This window comes from Solenopsis invicta, chromosome 5, assembly GCF_016802725.1.
Source record: "Solenopsis invicta isolate M01_SB chromosome 5, UNIL_Sinv_3.0, whole genome shotgun sequence".
NCBI lineage: Eukaryota > Metazoa > Arthropoda > Insecta > Hymenoptera > Formicidae > Solenopsis > Solenopsis invicta.
The window spans coordinates 1,117,567-1,140,665 of NC_052668.1; the positions used below are offsets into that span (position 1 = coordinate 1,117,567).

The 23,099-nt window shown below is 33.9% G+C and overlaps 1 protein-coding gene across 4 annotated transcripts in view; it reads right to left on the minus strand.

The window, feature by feature from the left end:
- The window catches only part of LOC113004804 (potassium voltage-gated channel subfamily KQT member 1-like), a 54,691-nt gene that overhangs the window by 15,332 nt on the left and 16,260 nt on the right, over positions 1-23,099 (minus strand). The window contains exons 1-3 of one of the 4 annotated variants that reach the window (XM_039449672.1): positions 2,920-4,494; positions 2,390-2,514; positions 495-1,237 (exon numbers count right to left, since the gene is read on the minus strand). In XM_039449672.1, the coding sequence (XP_039305606.1) occupies positions 542-1,237; positions 2,390-2,514; positions 2,920-3,361 (1,263 nt within the window). In that variant the 5' untranslated portion in view covers positions 3,362-4,494 and the 3' untranslated portion in view covers positions 495-541. Of the gene's footprint in view, positions 1-494; positions 1,238-2,389; positions 4,498-17,344; positions 17,690-23,099 lie in introns of those variants that run through there. The other 3 variants (XM_039449673.1, XM_039449671.1, XM_039449674.1) reach the window with 3 other exon arrangements.

The following is a 23,099-nucleotide window of genomic DNA, read 5'->3' on the forward strand; positions in this document are numbered from 1 at the left end:
TTCTGTTACAACTGCTATATCGTATTTTATCATATTATTAACAAACTCTGCCTTTTTATGACTTATACCTCCCGCATTCCACATAAGGATATTAGCCATTTTTAGTCATTTAAAAGCATCTCTCTCTCTCTCACACTGTCCCAATATCTTTTTTTAGCCTCCGCGCTTACACGCTTCACTCTGTTTATTTCTTCTTGATACCTATCACAGATCTTCTTTTCCTTATCAATGACTTGTAAGTTACTCTCAAATTGTTTATATTCCTCTTCATATTCTTTACCTTTAAATTGAGAACTATGCCGCTTTAAGAGTTCCATAAATTCCTTACGAAAGTCATAAGATGTCTTACATATATCTCTTGCTGCTTGTAGCGACCAATCGAAACTCGAGGACCAGTCTTTCTCTCTATTCTCTTCTGTTCTATTATTCGAGTATTCAGTTCTTACCTCATCATTACTCATTTGACATAAAATAATTCCTCTTTTCTCCTTCTCTGTGTTGTCAAACTGCTTATAGTAGTTTATATGTTCTTGTCTCTGTCTTACTCCTGCTTCTCTCTTTCTCTCTCCCTTCTTTCCTGTCTTCTCCTTTCCCTTTCCTCTATTTCTCTTCTCTCTTGTCGTCGTCTTTCCTCTTCTTCTCTGTCTCTTTCTATATCTTTGTAATAAGTTCTATAGTTTACCTGATGATTTGCTGTCGTTTTGTTTTCCTTAGTATTATTGCCATTATTTGTATTACGAGAAAACTCGGTTATCTTTATTTCCGTCTCATTTTCTCTCTCTTTATTATTGTGCCCGATCCTAGGCCACGCTGAAGGGTTCGTATATCTGTCGTAATTTGTCATATTCTGGTTTGCAAAACTAAGCTTTAGTAATCTTTCTGCTTCGAAAAATGTAACGTTGTTATATGCCATGATTGTTTTAATTTCCTTATTTCTAAGAGCAACCGGACAACTCCTTTTGGTAGAACGGTGAGCGCCTTCACAATTCCTGCATGCCTCTGGTTTATTACAATCGCCGTGCATGTTGTCCCCACATACTATGCACCTAGCCTCATTTTTGCATTGGTGTTTGAAATGGCCAAATCTAAAACAATTAAAGCATTGAATCACAGGAGCCACATACGGTCTGATTCTCAAGCCAATATTTAAGTTATCAAAGATCTTAATTCTATCCTTGCTTTTGCCTTTTAGGGTGATTATAAAATTGTTTATAAATTGCGTCTGGAACTTTTTTGTCTCCTGGGGGTCTATCATGTAACATTTCCCCTAGGGCGGAAACGTGAAAAGTGAAAAGTTTCACGTGAACTGCACGATCATGTACGATTCCACGGAATCATGTAACTCACTCATGAGCGGAAATATGAACTTTTTCACGTGAACTTTTTCGCCATCAGCCGTGATGGCGAAAAGGTGAAAATTTAGGGAATTAATAAATTGTATGTATTTTGAAATAAGAATGAAAGTGTGGTAACAGTGTGGTAACAGTTTGAAGAGGTATTATTGAAAAGGTTAACCTTTTTGGTATTGCATTGCGTTGATAGGAAAAAGTAATACATACATAAATAAAAATAATGCTTTTGTGATGTAATTAAGTTTGATATTTATATTTGACAAATTGATATTTTGATAATTATATAGAATGAGGTTTCATCAAATGCAAATTTAGATAAAAATATACTTTAAACGCGTTTTGATATTCAATGATATAAGAAAGGTGCGTCTTGTGAAATAGAATATTAATCTATCATGTAAGTGTTTATAACTTATAAATTTGGAAAATACATGTGTGAGCGGAGAATTCAGTTTTGATCAAGGTCCATATTCTAAATTATTCAATATTTTTTAATTAAACAAAGTTAAATTTAATGACTAATAAAATTAATTTACTTTAAAATTTGCACACATAGAAAACTAATTAAAATTAATTTTGAAAAACAATGTTTGAATTAAATTACAATGTAATTTTGAGTATTAGATTATTACATAATAAAATAGTTGTTACAATATACAGATCATTAAAAATAAATGTAATATATATTATATTTGTAAATTAAGTTTATGCAATATAAGAAATATTGCTATTTATTTATAAATATTTTTTTAGAATTTTTTTTTTTATATAACAAAATTTTTACAGTAAAAGTTATACTGTAAAAGCAGATAGAAACCTTTTTCACGATCGCTTGATAGTTGCAATGACAGAGCCTTTAATGGTGAATTTCGGAACGCAAACTAAATTTCCGCGCATTATTCATACATAATCGCTGTGCGTGAAAAGATTCACGTGAACTCTCTATGAGTGAAAAATGAAAAATGAAAAGTGAAAAGTGAAACGTGAAAAGTGAAAAGTGAAACGTGAAAAGTTCCACGTGAAATTACATGATTGACCCCCTGATCCCAGACTCTCTTCTTCATTTTTTCTATTCTGAAGATATCCTTTTTATCTACTATATTCTCCCATAACTCTGGAATTTCGTACGGCCAATCGGTAATTACACCCCTGCTAAAGGTATCTGTAAAATCAACAAAACCTTGTAACCAACCATTAGATTGTTTATCAAGTTTGTCCAGACAAGCATTCGCATCTAACGCATTTTTGAAAGTTAATACTGCGAAGTTATATTTAATCATATCGATACTAATCGGACGAATCAAATTCTGATTGCACCATAACGATATCTTAATGCTATTTTTTCCTTTGCTAGAAGTGCAATGACTCTGTGATATCTTGCATTTAATTTTACATTCTCCCTGGGCAAATCTATCAAATCGTATATTGATTTCTTTCACTAGATTATCATAGGTACTTTTTTCTATATCTTTCATTGCCTTTAATTCCCCCTCTACTACTACGTATTTCTCTTGTAAGATATTACCGTCATTGTCAATTTCTTTTGACTTATGTTCCTGAGACGTACCCTGTTTAGTTATCTTATCACATTTCATATTTATCGACCTGTCCTTTACCTGCTCTCTTTTCTCTATTCCCTCGCAATCTGTAAACATGTTTACTTCCTGACTTATACCGGCGTGACCTTTCCCCCCTTTAACCGTCTTGTCCATTGTCTCGCTACATTTTTCCTTTGTCACTACTGGTTCACTTTGAATCACACTACTTTTCAAATTCGAGGTCTCAACCGATTCTATGCCTAATATTTTAGCGCATTTTTGTACATCCATTATTTCTACGTCGCTCTCCTCTGCCGCAAAATCTTCGTCTTCTTGTCCCGCCTCGTTTGAATCTTGGCTTCTCAATGACATGCTTCTTCTCCTATTTCCTCTACCCACTTCTCTTCTAACCTCTTCCTTAGAATAGGGATTAAATCTGCTCCCCCGTCCGGCCGGGGGAACATTTGCCATGATGTATCTTGGGCCCTTTATTAATTATCTGCTATTTTAAAGTAACTTAACTCAACTCAACACCTCACGTCACCCCCGCGCAACCACGCCGCACCGTCTCACTCAGGTATCACAGAGAGCTACAATACCACGTCCGTTCGGTTCGACTATCTCACGCGGAATCTTGGAAAAACCAGAAATACGAAAAGGTTAAGAGGATACTAAACCAATGGGAATTATCAATGCACAAAATAATTTAATCTTCGAATTGGTTCGACAAAACACAAAATTCTATTGTAAAATAAAAGTACGCAACAAAAAAAAACTTGGATAAGAGAAATTTTACTAGAGAATCAAAAAAAAGTTAAAAATTCTCTTACTTTTGACTCGTGGATTTATTCTCGGGATTAACTTTTGTCTTTTACTAACGTTCTGTAGCTTGTATATATGAAATAAAAACTTTTCCAAATGCGGAAAATTCTAACGTACAACACTGACTGAGTACCAATCAAAAGCCAAATATTAATTATTGAATAGTTATACGCGTATACATTTGGGTTAGCACATATAAAATATAAACGGCAAATAGAGCAGTGATTATGTCCAACATAGTTGATAGATCTTTTCGCAGATGGCACTACAATCGAAGAACAAAGACAGATGATATATTCACGAATGTGTTGGACAAAGAGCGCTAGTCGCCTGGTAGCGTTATTCCCCTTACCCTTCGCTCTGCACGTGACCGCGTGCCACTTGACTCTCGCTCGAAAAATAATATAGTTGAGCAAGTTCAGCTTTAGGTTTAGCATCCTTTTAACGTATTGTCACTTATCAACTGAAAACGTGAGTATTAAAAACCGACAGCTTTTTTGGTTCTTCCTCTTGTGAGTAAAAAAGGAACGTATTAACGTTATTCATCAGCTGAAAAACAATTACTGAAAACGGGCAATCTACTAAAGAGTACTCATATATGTATGTCACGTTCTTTTGCAATAGACTTGAGAGCCTAAAAAATGATGAAACGGATTAGAAACGGTTTATATGAGATGTAAAAGCGCTAAATTATTTTTGTAAGAGATACGAGTAATATTTTATTATTTTTAATACACGCTGACTTAAGTTAGCTCACATAATAATAAATGAAAAAAAAGAATGCATCGTAAAATAAAATCTTACTTCAAGTAAATATGTTGTTTTTTGTTACATTTAATACGCAACATACTTATTTTAAATAATACTTTTTATAAATACAAACTTTAAATAAGTAAATATTTCTATTAAATTTATTTAAATTTTTTTTCCCAGCATTTTTATTAGAAAGCAACGAAAAGTGAAAGCTGGTTAAAGATCAGCATTTCCCAGGAGCGTCACTAAGTGATAATTAACCTTCACTCTTGAATAAGCCAAGCTAAAATTGAATCCGTTTAACCGGAGGAGATATTCTCTTAGCCGCAATTTTGCTGGACTTAAAAGAGACTTTACAGTCCGGCAAAATTAGGACGCGCAATTTGAAGGAATCTAGTAAAGGTTTATAAAATTCACACCTAGAAAAAATTAAGCACTAAAAACTGCTTTCGATCAGTAATGCTTTATTAGAATTATTTGTATTCAAAACATTATATTTTCGTGTAATATTCCACGCATTCCAAATCACTTTTATTTTCTACAAACACACTGCAAAATTTTTATATAAAGCAAATATTGGCACACGTTAACAACTGTATACGCCATATTAGAATAAGAATAAGTAAAACAGATTTAAATTTCTTAATCTTTTTTCGTTTTTAATATAAAATCGATGAGTCCAAATTATATTAGTGCCAGTACATTAATTGTAGAAAAGGGTTCTTAAATCTATAAAAACGAGTAAAAAACTAGAATGCTTGAAAAAATCGTACTCTGTCAGTAAAGCAGGAACAACTTTAAAATCCCTTTAAAAAGATGCTAAAGTAGAAGAAAGTAGGATTATTGTATGCACTGACAAAGTAACTGCACGCTTCCTGGCATCTTCTCGATGAATAGAGATTATATTACGGCGATATTTGTAGGTTAAAGGTAGTTTTTTTTAAATATATAACCGTAGGTTATATCATTTAAAAACGTAGTTACTTGAAAAAAGTGAGAAAAAATGAAATCATGATTTTTGTTGCGATTTCGGCGTTCAGAAAATAAGGCAATAAGTCCGTATTTTTAATTTATTCATTTAATCTTGTTATACCTAACAAAAGTACGTTATTTCATGCGTTTTTGAGCTATTATTTATTAAATTGAATTAAATAGTCTTTGAGTAATCTGTAGTTTTACCAAATCAAGTCCGTAGTGGACCGCGCGTACAATTATCTAAGGCACGAGAAATTTTTTTCGTTTATCCACTTGCCTCTTTTTGTTGAATACAGCATTATTAAATGAAAAATTGTTCCATATGATAATACATAATGATAGAAAAATGTTTAAAGTTTCTATTTCTGTACTCGTATCGATTTCAACTTCAAAAATCATTTCACTGCTATAAATTTCTATTAGGTGCGTACAATTTACCTACTTTCCCCTAACAGAAAAACTTCCTCGACGTCTCGGTATTATTTTTCGAGAGAGAGCAGGCTATCGCTCTTTGTCCAACGCATAGATCTGTCTTTGTTTTTCGATTATATCACTATCTGCGAAAAGACCTATCAACTACTCTTGGACACCATTACTGCTCTGTTTATGACAGTTCAGTTTCGCTAAGCAAAATATGCTTGCGGTGAAAGAATATTAGCATTTCTTTTTTATTAGGCGTTCAGTCGTAATTTCATACAATCAGTGTTATTTGTGCGTATTTTCTGAAGGATGCTCCACTATCATTTTGTACGTACGAGCTACACAACTTCTGTATTAAGGTAAAGTTAATCTCAGGTGACGGCTATATGAGAATTTTTAATGATTTATTAACTTTTTGTTCGATTTTCTTGTAAAATTTACCTGAGCAGCTTTTCTTTTTACGCGTATTTCAATTTTATAAAAAGTTTTTGTGATTCTGTAAAGCTGATTTGAAGATGTTTAGCTGTAATTTGTGGTACTTTAGCATCCTCTTAAATATAAGAAATCAAAATAGAAATAAAATAGAAGTAAATGTTAAAAAACAAAAAATTAAACTCTGGCATAAGAGGTTTATGTTAACAAAATGCATTTAAAATAGTTTTCAGACAAATTTGTACTTTACTTAAAATAAATCACTTTGACATTACTATTATATATCACATATATTCAAACGTCACTTTCATGTACAAAAAGTCAAAGTTGAATCCATTCTATATGAGTAAACACGTCAAAATTTCCGTTTTCTTTTCTCTCTGTCATCCTAACATATCACAAGTTCAAAACGACCTACTGCTTTTTCATAAACAAATTTTTCTTTTTCAAATTATAGGAAAAATAACGATAAAAAGTAACCTTTTTTTATTTAATTTATAAATAGAAAAACTTTTGCATTTGCCTGAACTTGCGACAAAAAAAAAGGCAATAGTATCCATATATTTTACAAAAAAGCATCCATATACATTTTAAACGCTGGTTCCGAAAGGCCTTAATTTAGAAAAGTTCTCATACAAGATACTCTCGGTGGTTTGCCATTGTCTTCCGAGAGGTAGTAATCAAATAAAAATTAAATATTTCCGATTAATCGGATCTAAACTCGAGTCTTTGGCACGAAGAACAGATGTATGACTCTGCGTCATAATTACTGCAAATCTGTTAAAGTTGAAAAAACTTTAATTTCTTTTTATAAGAAAGCTAAAAAAGCTAAAAAAGCTTCACAAAAAGCTAAAAAAAAAACAACGTGCATATTTTAAAGTTCAGTTCAGTATAAGTTTTATTAATTTGCTCTTATATTTAAGATCTTTATGATCTCATAAAGATCTTAAATATAAAAGCAAACTAATAAAACTTATAAATATTAAACGTATTATCTTCCTTTTTTGTTAGCTCCTTCAAATGAAGGGGTATTAAAGAAGTTCTAGCGTTTAATCAAATAAAGACAAATAAGACAAGTCGATTATGTATACGTGCATATAGTATATTGTGATCGTACGACTTGCGTTTGTCGTCCGTCACAAGGGCCGCATGGCCCGACCGTAAAGGACGGCACGGAATCAGCGTCCTTCCGACTCGGGAGCAGGCGCGAGTCCGTTGGTGCAATCTTTACGTGTGTGTGATTGCCTTTGTGTCGTTCCTATGATCTTAGAATAACTCAAAAATAAGCGCCAGGAAGCAACCTAGGAGAGGTTCGGCGACTGCAATGATCATTTTCTGTACAATTTTAAAGTCTCGTCCACTCAGAGCGAGGCGCAAAGACGAGGATTACCACCGAGAGATTAACGGAGGACCCCAAAACGCGGGGGCTCGCAGATTGAATCATCCACACTATTTTGCCGTTTGCCGCGGAACAGATACACCTTTCTATTATAAGAAGCATTTGGAAAAACTGCAAAGACTTTAACATTTCGGAGGCGGAGAAAATGTGGAACCGCCACGCGGACAGCCGTGAGAAAGGACGTGGCGAGGACGACAGTACAAAGACCTTACGGAGAAACCGTCACGGGCCGGAGGCAAAGAAGTAAAATGTATCTTTATGCTTTTCCTTTTTATTTTAATTCTGTAAAAGAATTTTGTGATTCTGTAAAGTCGATTCTAAAATTTGCACTCATTTAATAATGGTGAAACAAGACAACTTTAGGAGCCTCTAAGATTCCTGAGTAATCACCGTAGCTATTGAAATTATAATATCATGATGAACGAAAAATCATACGCAAAATTTCTTGCGTACCATTTTTAAATAAAGAGACTTTGCCCTTACGAAAATATTCGCCCAAGTAGGTGTTAGCGGTCCGAAATGACACTTAAATTGAGTGTTAACTCCCAAATAAACCTCCAATGACAAGATTAACACTCAATTTAAGTGTCATTTTGGATCACCAACGCCTAGTTGGGTATATTTTTTCGTAAGGGTGGTTGAAACAAAATAATAAGATTGCTTTAAAAGACTTGTAAAAATGATCTTCAACTATCCTTTTCTCTCCTGACAGTCAGTAAATAGTCGTAAAAGGTACGTGAATTATTGTCTATTCAAGTGGAAAAACACAGAGACAACTGTTGAAAGGAGTAAAAAGTATGCTTTTACGTATCAAATTCAAAGATAACTTTATTTGTGGTCCATTTTCAGGAATTTGTTACTAAATGTGAGATAAGTCACATTTTCAAAATAAAACTCATAACTAAATAAGTCTAAGAAGCCGTCATGTTGCTATCAACCATTGCAGCAATAGATGTACAATTAATAAACCAAGGACAAAGTGCTTCCTCATTATGTGTAAAATGTTTTGACATGAATTCTAAATTTGATGATAAATTAATAGCGACATGATGGAAACTGTTTCAGTTTGCTATCCGCATTTAACAGCATGTTGACGACAACATAATGGCAACATTTGCAAAAATATGAATGCAGTGCATATGATGAAAACATGATTTTTAAAATTATTGATTTTTTATGTGCAGAATAATTAGAGAAATTATGTTAACGTCATAGCCATGTTGAAAAAGTCTTATTTATTTGCATAAGAATCCGCATAATCGTACTGTCAAAACACATTTCATTAATTTTCTTCTGGAGCCCAATTATGCAAATTCCATTTTTGAAAACTCGACTTTGAGTAATCCTTTTATAAAATTCTCTCGTTTAAAAAAATATTCTTATCAAAATATGTAAGAATAAAAACTCTCGTAACGTTACGTCTTTCATTCTACAATGTATGATTATTATTTAGGTAATAGAAGTTCAGCTCTGCCGCGTCCAGCTGTCAATGATGTCGCATACTGTTCGCGGGTGACAATTTCTTAATGTCGACACAACCCTTTGCTAGAAACAAATTTCAATTAAAAAATTTCATCAGTATTCCAATATTTTGCAACATGTGTAAAACGTTAGATGTTATACGTGCCATCAGTTTGCCATTATGTTGCCGGCACGATACTGTATACAAAATGCAAGCTCGTCGCGTGCCGTTATTTTGCTATCAACATGACGCATTATTAATCCTCAACGTTTGCTCTTGAAATTTCATAAATTGATGATGTATATTTGTCCTCATGTTGCTAACTCAATTTGCACATAAGATTCCGGTTCAGCAAATTGGCTTCACAACTCATGTAGTTCATTAATCTACCTAATATGCTAAATCACGCTGGCTATCTGGATAGTAAGGAAATAACATGCAAGACAAAATTTCATCGTCAATATGTCACTTTTCGCCCCTATTAATTCTAATTCTTTCCACTCTGCTAGGTCATCATCGTCAACAAAATTGACGGTGGAGTTCTCGGCCAACTACACAAGAGCCTTAAGTAAAAATATAAAATATGGACGCTGAGGACCAATAAACTCAGAAAACAGTCAAAAGTTTTCAGTTATACATCCCCGAGTCTAGCAGAGTACACTACTATCATTAAAAAAATGTGACGTTTACTCTCATAAGAATTGACCAATTCTATGTACCGACCTTAATGTCAATTTTACTATTTTATGTTTATTATTTTTTAAGACATAATAATAAATAACATTATATTCATACTTTGTTTCCTATTATTGGTATTTAAATCATGAATTAGTGTCTTTATAACTTTATTTTGACATTTTTTAAATATTTAATAATGTACAAAATTAACTATGCATGTAATTACGTATAATGACAATTGATTAAATATTGTTGATGACATGTCTAAAAATTATCGCAATTGTTTAATATTACGCGGTATCGGATATTCAGAAATCGGTCGTACTTTGATGGAATTCACGGTTAAGCCGTTCCGCTGTAAGATGAGTAAAATGAATCCCAAATACCAAACCTGTGAACGATAAAATTCACATTTCTCAGGGTTAATCGTAAGATCGGCAGCCTAAATCTTATTTAAAACACGTTCGAGCCGCTCTAAATGTCGAAGGTCGATGTGTCGAAGGTCGATGTTACGATCACGATGTCGTCCTAAATACGCGAATGCGTGAGGTTCCATTTCCGATCTGATTAATTTATCTAAAAGACGTTGAAATATCGCAGAAGCTCCAATTAATCCGTACAGCGTTCTCGTAAAATGGTAAAGACTTTTCCCTAGGACGCTAAACGCAGTAATTTCTCGTCTATCTTTCGCCAAAGGTATTTGAAAGTACGCCTGACTCAGATCAATTGTGGAAATATATCGCACAGACCATAATTTGTCTAAGATGCCGTTCATATTCTGCACGGGTACGCGTGCTTCTTCGACACGTCGTTAATTTTACTATCTAAGGAAATCTAAGCAAAACCGATATTTTCCATTCGATTTCTTAACCATCACGTTTGGATTCGACCATTCACCCAAAGAAAGATCAATAATTTTTGCCGCTAACATTTTATCGACTTTTTCGCGAATTGCCTCCTGAACCTTTGAAGAAACTAACTACCAACGCTGTTTAATAGGCGAATGTTGACCGACATCTATTCTATGCTTTGCAAGTGAGGTGACATTAGGATCTGCGACAGTCCGGGAATTCTGTTCTCTAATAAGTCTTGTAAACGAGCTTTCTGCCCGGGGATTAATTCGAAAAGTTTACAGCAAGCATAATGACGATTATTGTCTAAAGTTTCGACAAAACGTCCCTGCCGATTCGCAAAATACCATCCTCAAAACGCGAAATCAAAACCAATACCGAACGCACATAAAAAATCCATCCCCACGGTACACGAAACAGCAAGAGTCGGCAGCAAACAGACAGTAATATCTCGCTAATTGTAAATACCCTCCAACGTAAGAGTAAGTGTTAACTCTTCAGCTATTTCAGTTATTCGTTCGTTCGCGGTTCAAATTCGAAAACCGCGTGTGCCTCCTGCACGAGAGCTCTTCATTTAATTTCTTCGCTCCTACTTGATAAATTCACGCGAATGTCGCGTGTTTCGCTGACATTTTAATTTTTGAATCAAGACAACGGTCTCGCAATGATAACGGCAAGCGGAAACACGCGTACTTGGTGGTCCTTTTTCCCCTTACGACCTGGACGCGCGAGAACAAACTAGATAACACGAAGTGAAGTGTTATCTAAGTGTGAAACGATCTGTAAACTCGCAATAAATTTCGGGACATCCTGTATTCAAAATAACATTACTCATAATATTCGCGGAGCACGGAAAAAGCTTTCTTAATACAGTGTATTTGAAACATGAATACTATCTGGAAGGTCAAGGACGCCACGCGCGGCGAGAAAGAAACGGGAAAGGTACGAAGGTGAACGCGTTAATCCCGTACACATAACCCAAGGCGGCACGCGCCGCAACCGAAAATTCACGAAAATTACGAATTCTTTAGCACGACGCGATGCCGAAACTCCAGGACCCTCAAGAAAATTAATAATAACACTCACGAAATTCCCAACACGCATTAAGACTCGCGCACGCACAACTGAAAGAAGCGGGTTAATTCAATTGAGGAAGCAATTATGCAAAAACAAAAGACAAAAACATTAAATCAAACAAGGCAACTTCTGTGATTCTCTCGCTTTCCAAATTAATAAATTTTGTTATTACTACTCATTAAAGAAAATGCTATTACTTTCACTTCGGGCCTCGTACGCCAAATTTGTAACAACGTGACACAACTTCGTCGTTCATTCAAAGCTAGTCGACAGCGAAATATTAATTCTCTCAAGCTACTTATTTCTTTTCAATTAAAAGTGGGCGCAAGACACTCTTTTACTAGACTCTAAATGCCGCACATAATCTTTAGCGTTAATAGCCGAGAACGTCGACGATACCGACAGCCGATTACTCAGTCAGGAATTAAGAGAAGGGGGGTGGTTCTATGCGAGCAAGTAGAATCGCGGAAAGCGAAATCACGCAATAATCGAGACGATTGTTAACGATAAAATAAACATTGTACATTTGTCGAGTATGAGTTAGTAATTTAACATAGAATTAAGCACGCGGTTCGCAGGCATATTTCAGGCGTTACAAAATCACGGAGTGTTAGTTGAAGGAAATAATTAACCGGATTGTACCGCGAGACAACGACGAAGTATAAATCTCTCGCTCTAGCGGCATTTAATCTGTGAAAGAAAGAGCTCACGGTAATTACAATCTCGCGAAATATCATACGCATATGCTAGATAAAAAGATCGCGTTTTTGTATCGAGATTACACAAGTAATCTCGCGAAATTCGACTGAGGTACAATCACGTTCACAGACACACGTATTTATCGGACAACACCAAACGTCGACTGGGCTGCAGCGTAAAGACAAGAATACCGGAGTATTATAGTAAAGAGAATAATTACTGAATTCGGCGAGATCGAACGAACGACGTCACAGAGGCGGAAATCTTCACGCGGAGAAATACTAGTGCAATAGAGCAGAAGCAAAACAAAGACGGATGGAATTTCGATCTGAAATCGCTCGCCTCAAGGTCGCTTAAGCGGCGTCTACAATGGAGTCACATGAGCGATCGTAAATTTCTGTATTTCCGGTCGTAGTCGTAATCGCTTGGAGTTGATGCAATTCTAATACCAGAGACTACCGTCACTACGACTGACCAATCACAAAAGAACATTTTATATTGCGTATTAACAGAAACTTTATTTGGATTTACGATCTCTCCTGCGACTCTACGATTCCATTGTAAACGCTGCTTAAAGCGGCGAAATCACGAAATCGGCGACTTTATACAAAATTATCGTTAACGCTCGTCTCACCCGTTGGTAGCGGCACGACATGGAATGACTTAGTTCTGCGTCCTCTTTCTCTATCTCGCTATCGGCTCGTTTCCGTGAAATACCGGCTCCGGGCACGCTTACAGCAGTAGTGGTGATCGATCCTCGATCTTGCGGGAGGCTCGCGGTGACACGCCCCACTTAGCACAATTGCCGCTTTCGTATTGGCTGCAATTAGGCAACTAGATCCTTGCGGGGTGCGAATCGCACAATCGTCCTGGGCCCGTAATGTTATAGGCGCGCAAAAAAATCAAAATGGACAAGATCTGTGCAGACCGGCAGCGTTTATCTTTGCGTCTCCGGGAACTGATAAAAAACGGCTGTGTCCTTCTGCCTGGGAATGGTCTTCGCCTTAAGCCCAAATCACACCTAGCGATTGACGATTGCGATTGACGATTGGCGATTACTTTTCAACCAATTAGAGCAAAGCAGCCACCGACTGTTTTGCTCTGATTAGTTTAAAAAGTAATCGCCAATTATCAATCGCAATTGTCAATCGCTAGTGTGATTTGGGCTTTAGGCCCATGACGATTTCTTCGCAAGATCTTTGCACTGCCATCCTCGACTCTGTTTTCTCGCGGCAGTCCGCTTGGCATTTTCTCCGCCTGCGAAATGTTAAAGTCTACGCTGCTTCTGCAAATGGTTCTTATAACAGGAAAGTGTATCTGTTCCGTGGCAAACGGCAAAATAGTGTGGGCGGTTCAATCTGCGAGCCCCCGCATTTCGCGATGCTTCGTTAATCCTTCGGTGGTAATCTTCCTCTTTGCGCCTTCCTCCGAGTAAACAAGACTTCAAAATTGTACAGGAAATTGTCATTGCAGTCGCCAAATCTCTCCTGGGTCGATTCCTGGCGCTTACTTTTGAGTTGTTCCAAGATCGTAGAGACGGCACAATGACAATTACACACTCGTAAAGATCACGCCAACGGATCCGCGTCTGTTCCCGAGCCGGAACGAGTAGTATCCGTATCGCGCCTTGCGATCGGGCCACGAACGTAAATCGCACCGACACAGTATATAAAGGAGAAAGGGGTATTATGGCTACTGTGGACATTACGGCTATCCCTGTTATCTCCGTTATTACGTGACAAATTCTAACAATTGCTTATAAAATTAGTTGTTTAGTAATCCACCGTATTTGGGTGGTGCTAATATACCAATACACAACTGCTGACACTTTTTATAAAGCATTTTTACTTTTGAGCACTATTAAACTTTTTCAAGTTACATTTTAGTGCTTAATTGTATATACTTCTTCATTGTTTTTAAATTTAAAAACATTTTGTCATATTGTTTAATAAATATCTTATTTAATAAATGTCTCTTTTTAGAAATATTCAAAAGTATTATGGAATATAAAAAACAAAGCGATTGTATTGCGGTATTGATGATTTTCCTTTAAACCAAATTTTTTGTTTGTTCTTTTGTAACTAATTCAGAATCAAAATTCGAGCATTTACATCCAAAACTTTTATCATTAATTAAACAAAAAAATAATACTAAAGAGTCTGCAGTTTTTAAATTTCAATAACTTTTAGCTGATATTGTATAGTAAAACATTCTTATAATATATTTTTACATGTAATGTAGTTATTGAAACAAATATATTAAAGAATCATTAAAAAAATATTCTGCCATTACTATATATATTTTAAACCTACGTATATTTTAAACCTATATAGAGTGATTATTAATGGTTGTACCCACTTTTTACCATAGGAGCATGATTTACCGACGGATATGTATTTCTGACATATTATTATAATATATTAGAAATTACAAAAAATATATTAGAAATATAATATATTAGAAATTACAATCATTAATAATCACCCTATATATATTTTAAATCTATATACATTTTAAACCTATTATTATATATACAGCAGAGCCCCGTATAACACGGTAATCCTATAACGCGATTAGAAGAAAGAGTATTTATTGGTTTCTTACGTGTTGTTTAAAATAGATGAATTTGCATATTATTTTCTATTACATTAAAAAAAATATAATTATTCAATTTTAACGTGTTATTTACAATGGAGTAAATTGCATATTATTTTCTGTTATATTAAAAAAGAGTACTTACTCAGTTTTAACGTTTAGTGCTTTTGGTTTCGTATAACGCAAAATTCCTGTACCACGAAATGTATCTCGCGTTATATAGAGGATCCTACATTATTTTAAATTATAAAAAAGCTATTTACGAAAGTAAATTGAAAAAACAGGAAATATGTAATAAATGTTTCGGGTAGGGATCCTAATATATTTTATTGTGCGCTTTTTAGGCGACCTTGACAAGAACTAAGTTTGATACATGAAGACCTGAATTTTTTTAAGCGAACGTACTGGCTGGGGTGCCGTAAACCGCTGGGGTCCTTACACATGTGTGTGATCGCAGTAATAAAGGAACACATTGAAATTTTATTATTTTATACTACTGACATTCGTAAAACTAGAGTTTCCATAAATTTCCGTGAATTATATATACGCGATTCCCGCCATTGGCAGGATTCAGATTAGATTTGGAAGTTCAATATCAAGAGTTGAGTCATTTTAATACGTCATTTTAATATGTCCATATACATATACGTGTATATGTACACGTAAATATATAATATGTCTATATTCGCAGAAGCTCGATCGCGCATACGTGTTCTACATAATATACTCATAATCCTCTGCGCAGCAAGGCTAAACCTTTATTGTAGCCCTTCCCTTATCTTTCATTAAGCTATAGCATTTTAACGATGGGCATAATAACGCCATATATCCCTCGTGTCATCCTGCTTAATTAAAAATTAAACTCCATCATTTTATGCATTTATTATACATGTAAAGTATCCGTAAATAAGGAAATTACTTCCTAGGGTCACAATATTTTTTATGAAATCGATGTGCACTTGTTAGAAGGGGTAATGCAATATTAAAAAGGGGGAAAAAGGGAAGAGCGTTTTACATGTAAATAGCAACGCTGTTTCTACCAATGAAATTTGTTTTACTTTACTAGAAGGTATATTCTTGCTTTTAAGTTTCAAAAAATCGATTACTGTTTCTTAATTTTTTAATACTTTGAACAAAATTGTGTTATTTTCAAGATTACGCGCCTACATTATTTATGTTGTATTTATACGAATCTTTTTCATTTAGAGAATACCAGTAATGTAAATTACTGGTAATGTAAATTATTTTAAATTGGACACTTACAGAACACTTACAGAAAAAATAATTTAGATTATCAATATATTTGATTTTAGTATTAGTGAAATATAAATATTTAAAACAATAAAATATTTATTATTTCATTATTTCTATTATTTCTAATATAAAATTTTAATACAGAATATTTTTAATATAAAATATTTTTAATATTTTTATTAAATTTTATGCTTGAACGCCCAACCTTTGTTTAAATCTTGAGTAAAAGAAAGAGAAAATAGATTAAAGAGAAGCAAAACTTGCAAATTTTTATTAACGTAAACGCAAAATTTTTAACGCGTTTTTCTAAAAAAATTTTTTAACATTGTTTCCACAATAACTCTTCTAATTTTAAACCAATTGACTCAAAATTAACTAGAAAATATTAACAACAATTTCTTTTCTTATAATCAAATAAAAAATTCCAACCATTTGATTTTTCCAATAACAGTCTCGAAAAAAAGCAAAAAATTGGACTTTTTTCAACTTTGCCGTTTTTGTAGAAAAATCAATTTTTTAACTTGGTTGTAGGTCAAACGAAAACTAAATCTATATAAATTAAGATTTTTTTTAATTATTATTTCTGATAATTTGTGTATATAAAGTCATTAAAACGATGAAACGGAATATTTTTACATACCTGTACAGATTTGTAAATAATTGCAAATTTCAAAAGCATCTTTTCTAATTTTTGAAAGAATTCGTAAAAGATTTCCAAATAATAAAGAACAAATACACCAAGTCCCAAGTTATAGCTTTTATATTTTTTCCAAAACAAATCTTAAAATACAAATATGAAAATGATAACAAATAGCGAGAATAGCTTTTAACATTTCTTTCTAAAACGAGAAATAACTAAAATATTTTGATAATGAAAACGATCAATATTCCATATAATTATATATGTATTTGAGTGTTTTTCTATTCTTAAGAATTGTTTAAGAAATATCGCGTATAATTCTTGTAATTATACCACTATGTTAAAGGTAGACTTTAAAGATAAAAAAAACATCACATCACTTAAAAAGGTGACTTACCTATTCTGGAGGGTGGAAGTAACAGTCCTTGAGCCTCTTCGAGTGGCATGGCGTGTCCGTGATCTCGGTAGTGGTGAGCGCGGTCTCTCATGTCTCCTCCCTGCTGCAACAATCACGCGTGTTTTCACGATGTTCCCCACCAAATAGCGGCAATCGTCGGAGATCAGGATCGAAACCGGGAGCAGGAAGCTGGGTGAGTCCTGAGGGACTCCTGCTGATGACGGCGGACGGTGATTGAGTGTCATCGCCCCGCCGTCACAACTAAAACCATGCCCAGGTGACCAAGATCGCGCGATTCTCCAACTTGCGTCAGTAGGGCCTGGTCGATTGCCTTCTACTTTCGCTCTGTTGAAAAGAAAAATCTCTCATTGTAGAGGGAATAACATCGAAATGTGCCAGAGATAAGACATTTAAAACGTGACAGTTAAAAAAGTTTAACGTATAAGTTACTTTATTGAGGAACGCTTCTGAGAATTACGTGTATTGTTCACAGTGTTTGCCAAAATCTAGGGTAAGGTAGCCAAAATCGCATCACTTTTGACATAAAGTCTTATAATTAAAAAATTATAAGGAATATTTTTAATTTTTCTACGTCATAATAAAGTATAACATTTCTCCTTTCTTTAACTTTAGTTATTTAAGTTACAAATAAGTAAACAAAGTTATTTGTCCATTTAATTTTAATAATATTGTGATTATTACAAATTATTAAAATTTAGATTATTTATTTTATCTCTTTTGTAATTAAGCTATGTGAAATGTGTTGAAAAATAGCAGTGAAGTTACGATTTTCTATAAATATTAATAACAAAATTTCTGTTGTTCCTAACATGTTGAATTCAGGGGATGATGAATGATGATGATAATATTATGTAGTTCCGAAATAATTTTACAAAGAATGTACAAGTACTGTTGAATTGATACGCGAGGTGGTACGATTTAGGAGCCGATGCAATATCGACAATCTATATTTTACCCAGTTTTCTGTTTGATTCTTACCGAATTGTTCACAATGTGACGCTATTGGCAAAGAATGATTTAGTGTTTCAACCCAAATTTTTTAAACGAATTTATTTGGCTTTTATTGGAAATTCTTTAATTTAGTAATATAAATCAAATATCATAGAAGATTCGATCAAAATTAATAGGTACATACATATGTCCACACACGCTCTCTCCTCAAAAATCGAAAAACTGTTTCGTTATAGGTGTTAACAATGAAACATTATAATTAGCTCTTTCATTTGAATCACAATGAAACACGGGAGAACAAAGAAACCTCTTCTCTGCTTAAACTGCCTAGCGTGCCATTTATCTGGGTTTACATGTGCTCAAGTTTCGTGGTCGATGTACTCCGACTATTCATAACGGAATACGGTATTGTTTGCAGGCATTGTTACCAGAGTAACAGACCAAAGTGAATATTAGCAACAATAAACTTATATATTTTTTTCTTATTTTTCTTCACTGTATTATACTCGATGACTTTATTGTAACTCTACTCAGCGTTCTACCTTATCAAATACACGTTTATAAAAAATACAGAGTTAAAGTAGTTTGGAAACACGTTTCTGTAAATAAATGCATAAATTTTCATCTGACAAAAAATGCTCTCGTGTATCACGTTGATTCGTTCGATTATGCGGAATTTTTTAAATTTCTCGACTCCCTCTGTCGTAGAAGCTTTGTATTTTATGCTCTCTTCATATCTTATGCCCGCGTTACATACACGCCGACATTAAAGTGCACAAGTACCCTCCGATGTTTGCTTACAGCACACGTATGTGCGTGTGATACTGTAGATCAATAGCCAACATGTCTCGGTTAGTAGGTCTAGTTCGTAAGAATTATATAGTTGCCGTATAGACATGCGATTCGTAGCTCAATCGTGCTTCCTAACTGTGACATTGTCGCGATGCACGTGATATCTGATATACATATACTTTCCTTCTCTATTTTTGCACAATTCTCTTTGTCTTTTGCGCTGTCACTACGAACAAGTTGCCATAAAAAATGTATATTGTTCAATGTGTAAAAGTTCAACAAACTGAATATAACTGCCACATTATATAGATGTAAAACCATTACATTTACATATGCGCTATATAACAGTTATATTTGTGTTTCCTGTAAGGAGCAATCGTGATCTTTTTTTTATAAAATTGAATCTTTTTTTGTTTACTAGCCCTAATAATTCAAATTCCTAAATTAATTTCTGAACCATAATCTGGACTTTTAATTACATTGTTTATACATAACAGAGATTCTGAATTGTTAAGAATTATCACAATGAAATTATTACATGGCGATTACTGTTATAACCCATACAGCATCGATTGTTGCAAAGAACTTTCAGGAAGGTTTAAGAGAGGTTTAACTTTTCACATTTCATGTGCAACATATCTAAAAGGATTTTGCAGAATGTCGTATAAAATATTACAACAAAAATGTTCTAAAATCTTGTGATATGAAATGTTGTAATAGAAATGTTTCTAAATCATCACAAGCAATAGATTTTCAAATTGGACTTTTTAAAATCGGGAAATTTTTTGCTTAAATATGTTAATATATCCAAACAAAAAAATTGCTTTGTTACTAGCCAAGCAAAATTTTTTTAAGTTCGCTCGCCGACATTTTGCTATTCCAAAGACATCTCTGAAACGTCAAACTTATTTTGAAATGTTTTATTCTTTAATTGAAATATTTTTGAGAGATCTCTGAAAACTTTCGGTATTGAATGGGATTGAATATAACATGTCAAAGAACTATAGTGTAGGTATAATACATTAGAACCAAAATATTACTGATCTCAGAAACAATATAAAAGAACGGATTAACGGACTAAACGAATACAGATACAGAATTACTAGATGACTCTTATTTTCATATATTTGATAGACTTGTCAAAAATGTTAAATTGAAATGCATACAATACAATAGGTGGGACAAAATATTTATTATATGTTAATTATAAGCACCACGTTTACATTGCGATTACCTATTTAATTGTCACTTGTATACAGACATTTGACCTAAACAGACATGCATAAACAAAAGAACACTTTAACGTTCACACTGAATTTGTAAGTTTATTAACTCACACAAAAAATCCGATAATTAATATAACACATCTTTTGTAATACATTGTCAACAGTAAAAACAGAAAAATAATACGTTAAGTTAAAAAGATAACAAATTTCATATAACGGCCCACCATTCATCAGATATTACACATCAAATAGAACTAATAGAGTTTTTCATTGGGAGAACTAGTGTGTACTTAGTGCGTACTCGCCGCAAGCAACATGTTTCACTGGGCGTTTCGGTGCACGTTAAGACGGTGCGCCCTATTCATTGGAAAGTCTAGTGTCAAGTTTTTGCACTATAGTGCGAAATTTCGGCACGCGAGGGACGGTGTCAGTTCAATGCAATATGGCTACGCGGGATGGTGACGATCTTTTAAATTCACAAGATGCATGATTAACATTTGGACTATTTTTGCTTTCTTCGTCATCATCCAGTAGTGATAAAGATAATCTATTATTAAGAGAAGTTCCGAAGAAAATTCCAAAGATCGAAAACTTTATTGAAATGGTGCATAACCTTACGGATGAGAATGATAAATGTATTCACGGTTTTTGTAGATTATTGTGTTAGGTGGAACAATAATACGAGTATATATTATATAAATATAATATCAATATTATAAAAAATAAAGCGTTGGACATACTACATGTGAGCAAGAACATAACGTGTGCAAGCGAGCGAGAGAAAGAGATAGAGAGAACTTTCCACAATAGCCGTAACGTGTGCAAGCGAGAGCATACAGGAAGGAGGCAGACAGAGAAAACTATTCGGGGGACCTATGACAACGGTGGTGGGGTGATATGTTTTTTCCGACAATTGTTATTTTATTTTAATTTTAAATTTTTGAGAAATTGATATAAAATTATTTTATTTAATAGTTTTGATATAAAAATTATTTTAATTAATAGTGTGATATAAAAATTTATTTATTTAATATTGCGATATACATTAAATTAAAAAAAGAGAGAGAAAGCTATGTGGTATGCGCGAGAGGAAGAGAAAGAGAGCGATACGGAGTAAGAGAGCAGCGGCTTCTCCCTCCGATGATGTCATACACACTCATACACATCGTATACGTATACTTGCTAACACAATACTATGCACAGTGAGTTAGAACCCGTCTAATATATCTACTCATAACATAAACAAACGTTGTTACAAACATAAATACATCATATAACCGCGAAATTAGACGTGGTATTACGATATCTACATGTAAATGACGGAAAATTATATATTATGAAAGACGTAATTAATTCTAATTAGGAAATTGTTTCAAAGTAATAGACGGGTGAAGAAGACTAAGTCCAATCAAAACGTACCGTTAATATTTATGTAATACTTTAATTAATAAATAAAATAAAATTTAAATTCAAATTAGCTCGTTTTTGACTCTATCACTTATTGTTATATGTATAATACAGCATAGTGTTATATACGTATAGCACAGTCTAAAGAAAAAAATTGCAATTTTACGATAGCTCCTTATTATCCGATTAAAATGTATAGCAGATTGATGTGGAAAATTCGTTACTTGTATAAATCACTTTCGGTGGACGTAGTCTTGTGCGAGCCTTCTTTGTCCGCTCGACGGCGGCTATTTATCAATGTGCCTTCAAGAAATTTTCTGGAAACGAAACAACCATTCGTAATCCCTGATATCCCAGATTATATCCCTTTTTTTATCTATATTTATTGCAAGAAAGAAGTGATGGGAAAAGTTTGGGGGATTGGGAAAAGAAGGTTCAAGGAAAATTGGGGCAGAATGTGCTGGTTGTTTGACGCACTGGTATGGCCAGTAATTGGGTATGGGATGGAAATATGGGGGTGGAAAGAGAGAGAAACTCTAGAAAGGCTGCAGGAAAGATTTTTGTAATGAGTGCGGGGGGTAGAGTGGTGCTAAAAAAAGGTAAAAGAGAGGAAGAACGTCTGAGGAAATTGGAAGCGATGAGAGGAGCGAGTGGAGAAAAGAGGAAAGGGAAGAGTGTATAGATGAATGAACGTGCGAATGAGAGAATGGAAGAGGGGATAAGAGAAGAGGACTCACAACAGAAGCCGGAAGCAGGGGTCCTGGGTATTCATGTAACTTTTTCCCTAGGGCAAAAAGGTGAAAAGTGAAAATCTTTACCATTGAAGTTAATAGAGAAATTTTTCACTTTGCACGTTTTCGCCCTGAGGAAAAAGTTACGTGATTGACCCCTTAATAGGGTAGATAAGATAGAATTGCGGTATGTGAGTGTGTGTATACATTAGGTAGGCTAGGATTTAGGTTAAGATCTAGGCTATAAGAGGCGGCAAATTAGTGTGTAAAATTAGTTTAAGTTAGAATATAAAAGTATAGATAAGTTAAATGTATAAAATTTGTAACCCTAAAGGGAACTAATAAAGTTTATTGTATATCATGAGAGAAAAAAGAAGTTCTGAAAAGTCATCATCCACTCATATACATTAATTTCGTACATGGAAAACACGTAAATATTACAAGTAGTGCCGTATTAAGGCACGGGCTGAGTGGATTATAGTCCAACACATTTTAGAAACAATTTTTTTTTAATTATTTAAAAGATTAAAGAACAAAATTTAATACCCAAAAAATTGACCAAAATTTGAAATAAACAAAAAATTTTTTTAAATAAGATCTCAGAAAATTCAAATATTTAAATTATGA